Raw genomic sequence first — 17,367 nt, forward strand, 5'->3', positions numbered from 1 at the left:
GTACGCTGTATCAGCTAGAGCTCCCTGGTGTACATGCCTATTGACTCCTTCAGAGATTTTCAGCAGAATTGTGAGGCACAACTTCTTTTTGCAAAAGCCATGTCAGCTTTTTCCCAGTATAATCCTTCCTTGTTGTGACAGTCTGTATTTCATTCTTTGGAATTGTTCCTCCCATTCTTGGACTTCAGGTTTACTTCTCTGTAGTTCCTCGGATCTATCTGTAACCCTTGAAAAAAACTCTGGTGTCATGTTTGCCACGACACAGTACAGTGGCATGGACGTTTGTTCAGCAATATTTTCAGTAGCTGCAACATATTTTATCAGCTAAAGTACATCAGGTCAATTTTCATTAAAATCAGAATATATAGCTTTATGCATACATTTTGAGAACACAGGTAAAGTGTAAAAGTCTGTACAATTCATACTAATTGGAAAGTTACAATGCAGCAATGATAATTTTCTTTGCAGTTCTTACTGTGTCTAGAAACAGAGGTGCTTCCAAATCTGTTTGAATAGATTTTTCTTTTTTATAGATAACCCATTGACCAATGCTGTAGAAAATAAATACAATATTTTAATATTTTCAATTACATACTCACAGGTAAAAGATGAAGATTTAAAAGATCTCTTTTACATGGAAAAGCCTGCTTACTTCAGGTGTAGGTTCCCAGATATTTTCAGAGCCAACACAGGAGCCTTTTTCCCAGCTAATATATTTATTATAGGACTATCTATCAGCTTCGGTGCCAAACATAAACTCATTGAGAACAATGAGTATGCCTACATGATCCTTTATAGATGCATGCATGAGTCTTTAACAAAGATTTTAACAATAGATTTCTAATGGTAGACCTAAATTCATGGGTTCATGACAGGCAGGTCCTGCTTGACCAACCTGATCTCCTTGTGTGACCTGGTGACCCGCCTGGTGGATGAAGGAAAGGCTGTGAATGTCATCTACCTGGACTTCAGCAAAGCCTTTGACACCATCTCCCATAGCATTCTCCTCAGGAAGCTGGGGGCTCATGGCTTGGACGGGCGTACTCTTTGCTGGGTAAAAAACTGGTTGGGTGGCCGAGCCCAGAGAGTTGTGGTGAATGGAGTTAAGTACTTTTGGCGACCGGTCATGAGTGGTGTTCCCCAGGGCTCTGTTTTGGGTCCAGCCTTGTTTAATATCTTTATCAATGATCTGGATGAGGGGATTGAGTGCACCCTCAGTAAGTTTGCAGATGACACCAAGCTGGGTGGGAGTGTCGATCTGCTGGAGGGTAGGATGGCCCTGCAGAGGGACCTGGACAGGCTGGACCAATGGGCCGAGGCCAACTGTATGAGGTTTAACAAGGCCAAGTGCCGGGTCCTGCACTTCAGTCACAACAACCCCATGCAACGCTACAGGCTTGGGGAGGAGTGGCTGGGAAGCTGCCTGGCCGAAAAGGACCTGGAGGTGTTGGTAGACAGCCGGCTGAACATGAGCCATCAGTGTGCCCAGGTGGCCAAGAAGGCCAACAGCATCCTGGCTTGTATCAGGAATAGTGTGGCCAGCAGGAGCAGGGAGGTGATTGTCCCCCTGTACTCGGCGCTGGTGAGGCCACACCTGGAATACTGTGTCCAGTTTTGGGCCCCTCACTACAAGAAGGACATTGAGGTGCTGGAGTGTGTCCAGAGAAGGGCAACGAAGCTGGTGAGGGATCTGGAGCACAGGCCTTATGAGGAGCGGCTGAGGGAACTGGGGTTGTTTAGTGTGGAGAAGAGGAGGCTGAGGGGAGACCTTATCGCTCTCTACAACTACCTGAAAGGAGGTTGTAGTGAGGCGGGTGTTGGTCTCTTCTGCCAAGTAGTTAGCAATAGGACAAGAGGAAATGGCCTTAAGTTGTGTCAGGGGAGGTTTAGATTGGATATTAGGAAAAATTTCTTCACGGAGAGGGTTGTCAAGCATTGGAACAGGCTGCCCAGAGAGGTGGTGGAGTCACCATCCCTGGAAGTGTTCAAAAAACAGGTAGACGTGGCACTTTGGGACGTGGTTTAGTGGACATGGTGGTGTTGGGTTGATGGTTGGACTGGTGATCTTGAGATCCTTTCCAATTTTAATGATTTGTAGTTTTTACTTTCATTAAAAATAATCCAGCCACCAAGCCAGGAAACATGAAATTACTGCTCTACCCTTAACTGGTTTAGTGGTGGACTTGGTAATGTCAGGTTACTGGTTGGACTTGATGATCTTAAAGGTCTTTTCCAACCTAAATGATTCTATGATTCTATGATAAATTTACTCCATTCCAGCTTCAAATTGCTTAGGTGTAATATCAATTCAGTTAACGTAAGACTGAAACCAGAGCTGGGCAAGTAAGTCCAAGCACAGCTTTATCATAGTGCAGTTACTTGGCTTCAGGATGGCTGGAAATGTGGACAGAGTCATCCCACACCTACCTTCAGAAAAACCTGAACAACAATATATATATAATCCAAGAGTGAAGTTTCTTGTAATATTTCACTCAGGAGAGGTGCTTCAGGGGACACTAAAGAAAGTAAATATAATCAGAGTAAGCTGCCCATAGACAGGTTATAGATTCTGGCATTTAATGTAGGAAGGTCTGCTATCCATCCAACAGCTCAGTAGGAGGTTTTCTTCCCTTTCCTTTTCCCTTTCCCCTTTCCTTTTCCCTTTTCCTTTTCCTTTCGCTCTCCCTCTCCCCATCCCTCTCCCTCTCCCCCTCCCTCTCCCTTTCCTAGCTACTGTGTGGTTGTACCTCTTTGTTTAGTCCTTTAGCAGAACAGAAAATCCGGTGTTTCTCAGTAGTCCTCTTCATTCTCCCCCCTCTTTTGGAGTTCTTGTGTTTTGAACATGTATGGTAGTTGAAATCCTAAAATGCGTAAAGCAACATATGGGTATTGTAAAGACAAGTGTGCAGTGGTCAAATGTCAAGAAGGCCAAACAAGAGGCATGGGATCAGAATGGCTGTCTGAGGCTAATGAGTAGATATCCAGCTGTGTCTGCCCTTCAGATGGAAAACAGTTGAATACCAGTGGCTGGAAGCTGAGACAGATGGCAGTGCAGGATTGGTTAGGAGCACAGGCACAATTCAGATATTACTCAGTAATGATGCATTTTATGTCTTATTCTACAACAAATGAGTAATCTGCTTAATATATATCCTTGGAAGAAGTGGCTGCTGCCATTCTGGCTGCTGCTAGGGGGCAAAGGATTAAAATATTGAAAATAAAATAAAATAATTGACTATTGCTCAGAATTTTAGCTCTAAATTCATATATGCCAACAAAATGAAATGTATCATCCTTTCCTTCCAGGCAATACTAAAAACGCTACTCAAAGACCTGTGAACCAGATCAGTGCTTTCTGCTCTATTTTAATTTCTGCAGTTATTTTTCTATCAGTCTGGCAAATCAGACAATATTGCATAAATCCTCCCTTATGATCATCTATAGAAATGTGAAAATAACTAGCCTTTGGCAGGGAAGGAAAACATGTGAGCAATTAGAAAGAACCAGAGCAGGTCAGAAAAGTGGTAGGCAGTCAGAGAACAGACAAAAAGGAAAAAGAGTAGGAGGAGAAAAGTGTTAGCAACACTACAACACTTGCATCAGTTAGAGGGGGAGAGAGAGTCTATAACAACTTGGATATCTGAATATTGGATCAAGTGACAGACTCATTCTAGAATTAAATGTAGAAAATGGGAAAGCAAAGTTAACAAGTTGTAAACTAGGACTCAAAAAAAAATCTTCAAATATTCATGTTAAATTTGAGGTACATTAATTCTGATCATCCTCAAGTCACCATCTTGCATTTTCTTTCCCTGAATATTTCATGTTAATTTTATTATCAAGAAGAACCTCTGGAAAGGAAGTTTTTCCACTATCCAGGTTTCAAATTCATAGAACAGGAATGTTTTTAAATGCATTTCACTCGAGTATTTTCATCAGAAACTCAGCTATGAGAATTACAGATAAAGTGATAGATACCCTGATGCTTGATTATTTGAACCAGTTCAGCCTGAGCTTTATAATTTGTATGTTGAGTAGAAAGACAGAAAGTACATGACATGAGGTTTGTTTGTGTGTGTCTGGAGGCTCTTGCAGCTCCTGAAACAAGTAACTTCCTTTAATAGCTACAAATTAGACACTTGTCTGTACCATGTGCTGTACCACCAGGATGTACACAAAGGAACGGCATTTATTATGCAAAGTATGAATCTGTACTGAATAGAGCTGCTGGAACTTGAGGTGTCTGACATTGATCCTTCTCACCTCCGAGGGCATTTAGTTAGATGGCCGTCTGATGAACTTTGCTTCTGGCAGTGTTCGTAACCTGTCTTTCCAATACATTCTTAGCTTGAGAACTTCTACATCATCTCTCTCTCCTCTTCCACCACATGTGTGGAAAGGACAGTAAAAATTTGATGTCAGTGACCGCCCTAAGCTTACCCCAAGAAGGTGCAGGAATAAGAGCAACACAAGTTTCCCTTCACTGCCCCTTTCCAGGAGCAGCCTGCAGCCAGCATCAGGCTGGTGAGAACTCACGTAGTGTTTACCAGGTTGGTGCCTCACCTTGAATAATAAATTAGGGATACGTAAAAAAAGGTTTGTATTTAATTATTAATCAAGTAAATAAACTGTTCATAAATTTATTACAGGAAATTCTTCAGTCTTTTCCTTCATCTTTAGTTTTGCCAGCTGTTGACTGCGAGGCTACAAGGTATCTTCTGAGCTTTCTTCAGGAGTCAGGAGACTGGAAGTTAACAAATGTAACTAACCTCGATGTCTCTCAGCTGGACATGAATACATCTAAATCAAACTTACTGGTGGTTCAGCTGCAACCACTTGTCAGGTAGGAGCTTGTCACAAACAAAACTGACCCACATGTGTGCATGATTTTTCAAGCTTTTGAAAATATTGTTTCTATTCAGGAAATTTAAAAACCAAAGTGGAAGCTTACAGGGTTAGCAAAGTTATTTTTCTTGCAAGGGTGAATTTTGTATTTTTTAAACTCCCCTGATGAGCTTACCAGGTGTAACAGATGAATTATGTTGAGAAAGTCAGTCAGGCATTCCTATTTTGTCTGCCTCATTATATGAGAACAAAGGGACAACTAATAAAACTAAATGGCAACACACTTTTAGCAGAAAGGCTGAATTATTTTATGCAACACATGATTAACCTGCAGAATTAATTGCTAGAAGGCATTCCAGGGGTCAAAAAACCTGGCAGGATAAATAAGCAAGCAAATAAACACAGAGACAAACCTGAAGTTATTATGAATAAAGAGACTGGTTTCCATCCCTCTAGAAGGAAGAGGAGGGCTATAATTCTTCATGTTTCCAGGCCTATGACAACTGTGATCTAATAGAGGTAGACCGAGACTGTTCCTTTAGGTGAATGTATATTTAGAAAAACGTAAGGCATGGGTGTATCAAGTCCCTCTGCTCAGCTTCTCCTGCTGTTTCTTCTTCCTAGCCTGTTACTTGGGCATTTGTACATGTTGGTATATGGTGCACGTATCAATGGGTCTGAAGGAAGTGCAATTATAGCTAACACATCACTACACAAAGTAAAGACATGATACCCACTTTAAGGAGCTCAGGTACAAACGTTAGACAAGGGGACAACACCAAACGAAAAGAGCGCTGCGCAGAGGTTGGTCAAAATAACATCAGTGGTCTGGGTTCTCTGCAGCTAAGGAAGTTTGAGGGGTTTGAGGAATTCGCTGAAGATGTGGTCCTTGTACTATTAATGGCTTTGCAGAAGAGAAGTGTCATAAGGAGGAGATGAGAGAATGATGGAGGGATTGACGCTGACAGTAATCCTTTTACTAGCCGGTATCTTTGTACATTTCTGGTTCACATTGTTCTTGCTTAGAAAAGATTTTTAATTATTTTTTTCACACTCTTTTTGTAGTGGTTTAAATGAGATTTCCACCCTGGAAGCAATTGCTGAAAATGGTAAGCAACATGACCAAGAGATAACTAACATTTCATCATTTAAGTCTGTGTTTTCACTTGAGCAGATTGTATTGTCTAGTTCCTGGGTTTTGCTGTAATACTACTATTTAAAGGTTTTCTTTTCCCCCATCTATAGTACTTATAAGCAGTCAATTATCATAGTGTTGAAGTACTGAGTGTCTGATTCAAAATCCACTGAAATGGATACAGCTCCATGACCTGAAACGTGATGATGATGCACCTCTGCTTCAGGCATGGGCCTTTGCTCATGCCCTGAGATCCTCCCCGTTCAGAGTACGAACGCTGCGTCTCCATGCAGCTCGGACTGCCTCCTTGGATCTCACCTCGCACGCCAGCAGCTGGAGGTGCCAGGTTCATCCAGCAGTTTGAAGGTCTTGGTCTCGACAGAGGGTGTCTGAATGAATAGGAAATGTTTTTCTAATCTTTGTAAAACAGTACTGATGCCCTTCACAGCCTTTGATTTTAGACGCTTCGATTGGTTTTGCAGGTATTAAAGACTACTTGTTGAAGTAGAATCTCTCCATATAACACTGTAATAAAACTTTCCTTGCCTAGCATCTGGCTGAAAAAGAGGTGCCATACACCAAAGAGGCACTGAGAGGCATCTATTTTTTTGCAGGGCTTTCGTTTATTACTCTAAATTAGAGATCAAGTTATAAAGTCTGCAAATCACTGTAGTGGTAGTTTCAGGGACATATAGTGTAGTGTAGTGGGCTGATAATTAAACAGTGTCTTTAGTGCCTATGACTGTTTCTGCCCAGAGATGGGGGTGTAAAATCAGAAGCAGATTTGAAAATCAGAGGAAAATACCGTAGTATTGAAATCAGTAGTGTGTCCTTTTCTCTTTGTTTTTGCACTAGTCCAAAGTGAGTGTGTTTTTTATACTCAAATAAACAGCTGGATTTCCATCTCTGAATTGCAGAGGGGTTGTTGAGTTCTCTTTTCTTGTCCCCAGATCACATTAGATAGGAAAAGCCTAGGCTTAATGTTGGCCTTGGCTAAACATTAGCTTTTTCTTTATGGGACATTTCTTTCAGTAGCTGCACAAACTCAAGAATAAGTTTACCAAACCCTGTCTCAGGCCGCTTTGTTTTGGAACAGCAAAGCTAATGGGGGACCTGTGGGATGATGGATGAACAGGCTATACCACCTTTCCAGTTAGTACCAACTAGCTGTTATCAGGAAAAAGGTGTGTGGATCAGGCAAGACATGCCACTTCGTGTGGAGCAAGTGCAAAACCTGCATTTAGTACTCTGTGTCTCAGCTGTACTCTAGAAAAACAGGAACGTGGGCTGAATCCTCACCTGGTTTATTTGCCAAAGCAGCCACTCAGTGCATTGCTGAATAAAAAGTGGAAAAAACATCAGCAGGAAGTTTTAATTCAAATGAAATTTACTGAGATACAGTTTCTTAAAATTATCCCACTGAAGGTCTATGCAGCAGATGGGAGAGACTCGGAAGAGAGTCATTCCAAAAGTAGTAGACAAGTGCCCCAACCACGGTCTTCCAAGTCATGCAATCTGGGCTCCAGCAGGTCTAGGTGTCTAGGTACTGTCTGCAGCACAGCCGCAGTCATTTCCCAAATATTGCTGTCAGGAGACCCTTCAAGGTCAGAACTGCTTGCAAGGTCATGAGTTATTGGTGTTTGTTATGGCGGGACAGCTGCTAGATCCTACCTGGGTAAGCAACAAAAAATACTATTTGTCACATGCCTGCAACGTGACAAAAGATTTGTTAACCCATAAATATCACTTGTAATTTTTTTTTTCAGTATCAACAGTAAACCCATAGAAAAACACTGCAGACCTGCAGTAGGCCACCTAGTTCACAAAGCCTCTTATGTTTGTCACAGTAACTTCTTTACTTTCCACTGTAAAGGGTTTTAAAATCTGATGTAATAAAATGTCAGAGAAATCTCTCCTGCTGTTTTACTTGCTGCAGACAGGAAGCTCTGTAAGACAGAACAAATGAGCTCAGATTCTGCCCAAGGGAAATGTGCTGTTCTAGAAGCTGGAGTAAGCAGAGGTTTTTAGCATGTTATTAAAATGAGGCTCATTACGAAATCCAAACTGGAATTCAGAATCCAAATCTGCTCAAGTGTCAAGGGATTCTGACTTACTGCTTTCTTTATGCTTCTTTTCAGTATTTCTTCTTTCTTTCTTTTGCATGAGGTAGATGTTGACATTATTACTCAGTTTTTTCCAGTTTTCCTAAGCGTTTCTCTGCTCAGGAGATGGTTGCATTCTGTCATGTCAGTCTTAACCTGCTAGATCCAGCATACCTCAAAATCAATGGCAAAGCTGCATATGACTCCATCTGCATAAGATAAGGCATTTTAATTGCTGTTGCATGTGTTCCTTTTTCCACACTGATTCTCAGTGCATTCCTCTTTCTGCTCTTTCTCTTCTCTCCCCTCCTATTTTCCCCCCTCTCATCTTTCTCTTTTCTGTTCTTCCTGTCTTGTTCATAGTTTATACTCTTCCTTTCTTTTCACTTTTCTCCTTCCAGAATGTTTCTTCTCAGTTCATTTCTTCCATCCCTTCCACCCATCTGTAAAAATCACACAAAGAAATTAAGGTGCGTTAGAAATTAATAATAGCACTAATCCTGTGCCCCCTGGTGAAACTCAAGGGATGTGTCTTCAATGAGTTAGAAAGGTTTAATCCTTCCACCAGGGCATAGTTGCAGGCAGTTATGCTAATTGGAAGGTGTTATCCTAGACAAACTGTTTTACATTCATAGATCTACGTAGTGTTTCCTTGATCCATGCTATCTAAAATTTAAAAAAAAAAAAAACTTCAACAGAACTACTCTAAAATCACTCTAACATCAATATCACCATCTGGAGGTGCCCCTTGTTCCATTAAAGAAAGAGCCTGTTCCCATGTAATTTAGGTGCTTAAAAATATGGTGGACAATCTGGGCCCTTTTCCTTGGAGAATTTGCAAGTACTTCATAAGCAAGGTAGAGCTTTGATCACAGGCAAACAAAGATCTATATCAACTCTGTTGTCATAAGGGTGTTCGCAGCAGCTTCTCTAAATGAAGGAATTGCCTCTAGAATCTTCCCAAGAGTTATAGATGTTACTGGTAACTATAGTTACACATATCTCCTTCCTGAAGTGAAATGCAAATAATGTGTTATTTCAGAAAGCAATCGGTTGCTTTAATGAAGGAAAAAACAAGACAATCTATGCATTTTTCTATGTATTATTTTTAATTCCACAAATTTTAGCTGAGGCTGCTGAGAATTTCCAGTCAGTTGCACTCTGTGCATATAGAATTCAAAATCTGCATTATGTAATGCCTTGGACCTCCACACCCAGTATAATTAGACTAGTAGTATATAAGCAGTTATTTTTCTGAGTAAGTCTGTTTCTTATACTAGATCCTTTTAGCAGTAATTTTTTAGAAGGAAAATTTACATAGCTATGATTCTTGACTGAGACAAGGAAATCAGTTTGGTTAAAACCCTGCAGAAAAACCAATGCTTGCATTTTCACAAAACCTAAACATTTTACTCAGCCAAGAGACCATAATTACTCTAAATAGAAGAGGTTAAAAAGGATAATAATATAAGCTCTACTTCCAGTATGTGAAAATGAAATACAATTTCTGTAAAGTATAACCTCGAAATTTGAGAAGCCTGAATGTCCAGGCTATAAAATATCCATTCACCAGACTGGTACACGGATGAGAAGTGGGAAGGCACTGAAACAGTAAATGTGAGTCTGCTTGCTTATTTCTCTACCAGTCCCAGTAACAACACTAATAATGGTTCTCGATTCACAACTCGTATGCTCCTTGTCATAAGCAGGTGTTAATATTTCTGCATACAGCTTGAAAACATCTATCAGTTGTAGGTATTTGTCACAACTGCCTGTGGTTTCAGAACTAAAGGAGGATCTTCTGTAGAGGCATCTTGGGACCTCTTTGAAAGGTCCTCTCTTCCTTACTTGACTTTTCCTTCCTTTTTCAGAAATATTCTACCATATTTCTCCTTTGGCCTCCACTGTAGTCAACAGCAAAATTTTCTATATCCTGTTGAGGGTGCAGAATCAGGCTTTAAATCCACTGAATCAAAAAGGAATATTGCTGCAACACTATGCATATCATGCCCCAAACTAAACACTAAGTTTTGAGTATTGTTTCTCAGTGATTGGGTCTGCGTACTTTGTAATTCAGAGAATAATACTACTTAACCTTTATTATTTATTTATTAACTGGTCATTTGACTAACAGTATATGCATCCTGCTTTTATCTCTTAAGAAGTGTCTTCTGCTCTGCTTTTAATTGCCCAAAGTTCAACCTTTCAGGTGTTTCTACGGTATTTACTTTTCAGTATCAAAATCACCCCTTTTTCTGAACTGCTGTAATGTATTTATTTTGTATTGTCTCACTGAAATTGTGCATTTTTCAAAACACTGAACATGTCTTATCCCATTTGTACCTATTGGCATATAAATGTTACGAGCACCTAAATTGCTTAAACAAACTAAATAAGCTTAAACATCTAGCTCATTACTTCTCCAGCTACTGTAGGATTTGAGGTTTCTCAGCTTACAGAGTTTGTTAAATTATGCATGTTTCTATTTATAGACAAAATAATTGGAAGACTGACCATGTATCTGCAGGAACGAGGGATCCATTTTTCAGTAATTTATACTGCAGTGAGACCTTCAAGGGTGAGTAATCTTCAGTGCCTACAACTGTCAAATTTTTGGCATCTAACAACTTGATGTTTACAGAGGAATGCTGTAGATTATTTTCAAGATTACACAAGCAAGCAATCTGTATTATATGAAGTTTTGACCAGAAATGATTGCATGAATTTTCATGTGCAAAAGATATATCACATAACTACTGAAGATTTACTGTTCTAGGAGACCATAACTCTGCCATTGTCCTTAGAACTTATTATTATTTTTAAGGACTGTAATTTTAGCTTTTTTCCATTTAATTTTAATGGTTTTACAGTAAGTTCTATGTGGAACCTTATCGAGCTTCTCAGTGTGGTTGGTCAGTAAAGAGGAAGTGTTGTTAATTAACCGAAGGCTACTAATGTATCAATTTTTAAATTAACTGGATTTATTCCTTTTAGTCAATACTTGGTATTTACAACTGGAAAGTAAAGTTTTCGCCCTTGCTGATAGTCAGAACATCATTTATAGATCACATATTATGTTAGCAGTAAGTAGCAATGCAGAAGAGTTATTTGTGCAGTTATCTGTTTTGTCTGACATACAGGTTGTAATCAAGAAATATTCAAATTTTATTTTTAATGCAAAGACAGTCATACCTTGAGGAAAACAGAATACCATTCCCACCTAGAAGAGAGACGTATGAGGGAAGGGCTGCATCCTAAAAATCAGCAACTTTGAAAGAAACATATCTATCTGTTCCAGTGGTAACACATCTGAGGTCCTAATATGATGCTTGGTTTAATTTGAATTTTAAACATTTGAAAATACAGAAGATATAATTTCCTTGGTTTAGTGAACAGGAAAGTCATTAGTGGGATTGTCTAGATCTAGTGTGAGCACTGAAGAGAGGATCTTGAGAGGCTGGAGGATTTTCAGGAGGGAACACTAAGAAAAATTCACAACTGTTCTTAACACAAGAACAAGACCTAGAAAATCTGTTTTAAATGGGTGTGGAGAGAAGTCCCTTTAGCTTGTCCAAAAGAAGAGTAAGAGGCAACTTGACTGCACTTCATAAATGTTCTTTAAGCGAAAAGTGGATGAGCCCTCCAAAGGTTTTCTGTGTTAGATCAGAAACGATCTGGGTTTTTGCAGGGAGGTAGGATCTTGGACCTCTGGCTATCCAACAAGATGATCAGAATAGTCCCTTCAGACTCTAATAAAAAGGCTAGTTCTACTGAAGAAAACCAGAACTTTCTTCAATAACCCACCCTGTGAAATTAATTTCCAGAGACTGGGTTTTGAAGACCAGAGTTAGAATACAAAGACAGAGCAGCATGAGGAAGCTCACATTGATATTCTCTGTGCTGTATGTTTCTTGTGGTAAAGGAGAGGACATAAGTCCAAGACTTTTGATCTGCCTTTTTTTTAAACACTGCATTACTTTTTTAACAAAGATCTAGAATAAAAATAAAAATTATTTAGTTATTGTGACTTTTTAGTGTTTGAAATCAAAGGGACATGGGCATTCTTAGCTGCAAACTGCATTTAGAACAATTGGAATGAAAAATGTTTTTAATTAATGAAAGAACTGGTGTCAAGAGAAGGAATTGTTTGAGCAATTTTAAAAGTTTCTTGAATTTTAAATCTATGCATATTTCAACAGGCTTTCTAAATTAAAGTGACTTAGTTTGAGCAACTGGAGGACTTTTAAATAATTAAAGCAATGTATTTTAAGATGTTCTGCATTTTTAAAAAATAAGCAATTTAAACTTTTCTTAATCCTTTAAATTCAATGCCATATAAAACCATTTGAAGCACACTTTTTCCCCCACAATAACTTTAAGTTATTTCAGTGCATTCAAGGTTATCAGCTTCTGTACAGAGCTAGAAAAGGCAAAATGGAAAGTACCTTTGAGGGTTTATCAGTCTGTACATTTGCATGTAACCTCTTCTTAGTATGTATTGCATATCTTTGGCTGTGCTTGAACTTCTGAAGATGTGAACTGTTTTGTAACCTTAAGCTAAAGGACTGACTCCCTTTGCTTAAGCTACAAAGAGTATGTTCCATGATCAAGAAGTTACAGGATCACTCCCCAGTGATAACCAAGATCACTATATATGAGAACTAAAAGGCTTTGATCATATGGGAAAAGAGTTTACATTGCTTACATTTGAAAATCCATAGCAATCATTCAGTATGAAAGATTTGCATTTACTAAGTTGACTTTTTCTTGTTGATGAAGGAAATGAGCTTTACGCATGACACTAAAAAAAAAAAGGACAGCTTCTTCTGATCAGATGAATTAATTTTATGAATTTTATGCAGTGAAGCTCCCAAACACTGGGGCTATTAGATACTTCTCTCCCGATAGCTCTACCTCCTTGCTGTTGGGAAGTTAATGGCTTCATAGCATCATCTTTTTACATTCGCTCATTCTTCCATTGCCTTAAGCAGAGAAAAATAAATGTGAGAAACGCATTTATTGGAAAAGATTCCAGACCAGTATTGGTTTCATGGAAAGTGAATTAATGAGACAGAAAGAAAAATTCCCCTATGATTGAGTCTGTTTTCTGATTTGAAGAGAAAAAGCTGTTTAGTTTAGTCAATGCAGCCACAGATCCCTTTGGGCTATCATAGTTATCAATTAATAGACCAAATGCATGATGGAGATTAATTCAGGCTGGTTCTTGTTCTGTTCCAGTTTCAGAATTTGAAGCTGGGAGGCAGAATTAAGACCCTGAAAGGGGGGCTGTTTGGTGACCTACATGAAATGGTTTCACTAACCAGTTGGTAATTCCTTGGGGTATCCCATCATGTTGTAAAAGAGCTGCCTTCCTCCAGCAAGGCAACTGCCACACCTTGCAGCTCTTGTTCTAAAATGCTTTGCCTTCACGGTCTGACTGAGTTGGTCTGACATTGACAGAGTGATTTGTATCACCTAATTCTGGGCAAGTGAAGTGTAAATGCCTACATCTGAAGTCATTAACCACGGTTCTCATTACAATTAAAGGCTTTTTAGGGTATAATCCTTCTGACCTACTTTGTAGGGGACTGCTGCAGGTTGAGATGAAACTCACCCTTTGTAATCTCCTTTGTCTCTGATAATCATAAAGGCAGTCATAGAATCATAGAATGCTTTGGGTTGGAAGGGACCTTTAGAGGTCATCTAGCCCAACCCCCCTGCAGTGAGCAGGGACAGCTTTAACCAGAGCAGGTTGATCAGAGCCCCGTCCAACCTCACCTTGAATGTTGCCAGGGATGGGGCCTCCACCACCTCTCTGGGCAACCTGTTCCAGTGCTTCACCACCCTCAGTGTAAAAAATTTCTTTCTTATGTCTAGTCTAAATCTATTCTTCTTTAGTTTAAATCCATTATTCCTTTTCCTGTCACAACAGGCCTTGCTAAACATATTCTCCCCATCTTTCCTGGAGGCCCCCTTTAAGTACTGGAAGGCCGCAGTAAGGTCTCCTCGCAGCCTTCTCTTCTCCAGGCTGAACAACCCCAACTCTCTCAGCCTGGCCTCATAGGAGAGGTGCTCCAGCCCTCAGATCATTTTGGTGGCCCTCTTCTGGACCCGCTCCAGCAGGTCCATGTCCTTCTTGTGCTGAGGGCCCCAGAGCTGGACGCAGTGCTCCAGGTGAGGTCTCACCAGAGCAGAGCAGAGGGGCAGAATCCCCTCCCTCGACCTGCTGGCCACGCTGCTTTTGATGCAGCCCAGGCTACGGTTGGCTTTCTGGGCTGCAAGTGCACATTGCCGGCTCGTGTCCAGCTTTTCGTCTACCAGTACCCCCAAGTCCTTCTCCGCAGGGCTGCTCTCAATCCCTTCATCCTCCAGCCTGTATTGATACCGGGGGTTGCCCCGTCCCAGGTGCAGGACCTTGCACTTGGCCTTGTTGAACCTCATGAGGTTCACAGAGGCCCACCTCTCTACCCTGTCCAGGTCACCTCTCTAGCTTGTCCAGGTCAATCATGCTTAGGTCAGGTCTTGACATATACATTTAGTCAGACAACTCTCACTCAACATTTCTCATCTTCTTTTCCATTAGAAACCAGAAATTTACCCCAAGAATGGAGGAGTCTCCTTCCAAGACCTGTCTTCCCCTTGAAACTCACTTGATAGCTTATTTTTCTTTAGAAGAATCAAACCCCTCTGCAGTCCTTGTTCCACTCTTGCGTCAGGAGTTCACATCAATATAGGAATTTTTGTGTTCTTGGGGACTCTGATCAAAGTCACCCCTCCTACTTGTGCTTGCTGCTAATTAGTTTTTTTGGCTTGTGGTTATTATGCATAATTTTACCTGTGCTGTTGGAATTGGAGAGGTTAAGAAGGCTGCAGTGATTGAAACATAGATGTGCCTCAAATCATAAATGTCATCATGTTTCCCATCCTTCAGATCCTCATAGTGTCCATGTCACATTTTTACAAGTTTGCTTCTGAAACTTCTGCAAGATGGTTTTATAGTTGTTATCTCTGCCAGTTAGATTGAATGCTGAGAAACCACATATTGCCAAAAGGAGATTTATGGCTACTTCCCAGCCAATATTCATTTTGCTGACTCCACTTTTTACAGATGCATTGTGAAGTGCTGTTTAAACCTTCTCTACAGCCTCCACATTTTCAGACAGCTTCATCTACCGTGGGCTTTTGACTGCTTCATTCTACAGGCTGTCTGTTCTGGTTGGTGTTGAAGTATATTGAGTCTTTGATCCCACTGAGACCCAAGCAATATGAGTTATAGGAGCTATATTCAGCCACAAGTAACATGGGCACCTGCAGCACAAGTAATTGCATTTGACTCTTAAAAAGTGTCTCTTGAAGGTGTTAATCCTCAGGTGCTATTGATATGCACCCCAGCTGAAAAGAGTATGAAAAGGTTTTATCTTTGACAAGTGCTTGTGGTTCCATTTTCTTTGTTTCTGCCTTCTACCTAATGCTTTTTTTTTTTTAATGCATTACATTTTGCAGTGCTGCATCTTCCACTTATATCCAGCTCCTCTCTTTTTTGTTGACTGTGTCATGGTTTAATCCCAGCCAGCAACTCAGCACCACACAGCTGCTCGCTCACTCCCCACCCCCTGGTGGGATGGGGGAGAGAATCAGAAGGGTAAAAGTGAGAAAACTCGTGGGTTGAGATAAAGACAGTTTAATAGGGAAAGCAAAAGCTGTGCGTGCAAGCAAAGCAAAACAAGGAATTCATTCACTGCTTCCCACCGGCAGGCAGGTGTTCAGCCATCTCCAGGAAAGCAGGGCCCCATCAAGCATAATGGTTACTTGGGAAGACAAACGCCATAACTCCCAACGTCCCCCCCTTCCTTCTTCTTCCCCCAGCTTTATATGCTGAGCATGATGTCATATGGTATGGCATATCCCTTTGGTCAGTTGGGGTCAGCTGTCCCTTCTGTGTCCCCTCCCAGCTTCTTGTGCACCCCCAGCCTACTCACTGGTGGGGTGGGGTGAGAGACAGAAAAGCTCTTGACTCTGTGTAAGCACTGCTCAGTGATAACAAAAACATCCCTGTTTTATCAACACTGTTTTCAGCACAAATCCAAAACGTAGCCCCATACTAGCTACTATGAAGAAAATTAACTCTATCCCAGCCAACACCAGCACATTTCACCACTCTGAGGAGACTCAACTCTGCAACAACCACCCTGCTGACCTCACAGCTTCTGATTAATAGAATGCTTTTAACCGTTTAATATACTCAAACATTATACAATGGAAGCTTCCCCTTGAACCAAATGTTAGAAAAATGCTTTTAATGCTGTTTGCAGAAGCTAGGGTTGTAGGGTTAACATCCTCATGCATCCTTGAATATAGGAATTGCCTTATTCATTTACTCTTGTGTTTTTTACATTTGAAGGAGCAATTATAGTTTGACACAGTATAACAAAACATCAGTGCTTGCAACCTAAAAGAAGAAACCACAGAAATTCCTCATCCTTTGGTATTTTCCTCTCCCCACTTAAAGAATTTCATTATAATAAAAAATAAACTTTAACTTGTAGATGAAGAATATGTACTTAATTATTTCCTAGCTAACTCAGGGTTTTTTTACTTACTAGCGGTAGAGTCTTTTTAAATAATTACAAAACAACTGCTTAAGGCTGGTTGAAGCCAGTTACATGTCACTCTAGAGGAAAAAAAATGAACAAACATTTAGCCACATTGGCTTGGAAGTTGAATGCTAAGGGTGTGAGAAAAGCTTGCTAGCAATTCTGTGTTATTCATTCCATGTGTCAGTGGGGAATTCAGGGAAAAATCTGAAAACTGGTGTTTTACCTTTAACCCTAGACTTTGCACTAGAGCATTAAGTTTCACTTACTTCAAACATTTTTGCAACTTTAACTTTCATTTTATATTTATGTTTATATATATATATACGCTTATTGACTTCACTGGGAAATGAAGGGCAGCATGGAACTAAGCTATTATTCTTATCTGATCAGAACAATATTTTTATTTTCAGTTGTTAACTAATGAAACCTATACAGGTGCTCCATATACACCAAATTACAAAGCTGCATTTATTTTGTATTCAAAACTAAGGTCCAGGAAAACTGGAGCAGAGGAGGGATGGTGGAGAAAGATAGAGGGGAAAATGAATTCTGTCTTAGGAGAAAACAGACATTGTTAAAATGCAGGTATAAAAATTGCAAAGAATACTCTTAAAAATACAGTCATATTTAGGCACAGGTCGTAGACATAATAATTTAGATAGAAGTTAAGATATAAGGCTAAAATAGG

General features: G+C 40.1%; 1 protein-coding gene across 1 annotated transcript in view; it reads left to right on the top strand.

The window, feature by feature from the left end:
* The window catches only part of LOC104037904 (V-type proton ATPase subunit S1), a 54,972-nt gene that overhangs the window by 11,106 nt on the left and 26,499 nt on the right, over nucleotides 1–17,367 (top strand). Inside the window, exons 4-6 of the mRNA XM_075723155.1 lie at nucleotides 4,650–4,843; nucleotides 5,911–5,954; nucleotides 10,575–10,660. Of these exons, the coding sequence (XP_075579270.1) occupies nucleotides 4,650–4,843; nucleotides 5,911–5,954; nucleotides 10,575–10,660 (324 nt within the window). The remainder of the gene's footprint in view (nucleotides 1–4,649; nucleotides 4,844–5,910; nucleotides 5,955–10,574; nucleotides 10,661–17,367) is intronic.

The sequence above is a fragment of the Pelecanus crispus genome, chromosome 1 (genome assembly GCF_030463565.1).
Source record: "Pelecanus crispus isolate bPelCri1 chromosome 1, bPelCri1.pri, whole genome shotgun sequence".
NCBI lineage: Eukaryota > Metazoa > Chordata > Aves > Pelecaniformes > Pelecanidae > Pelecanus > Pelecanus crispus.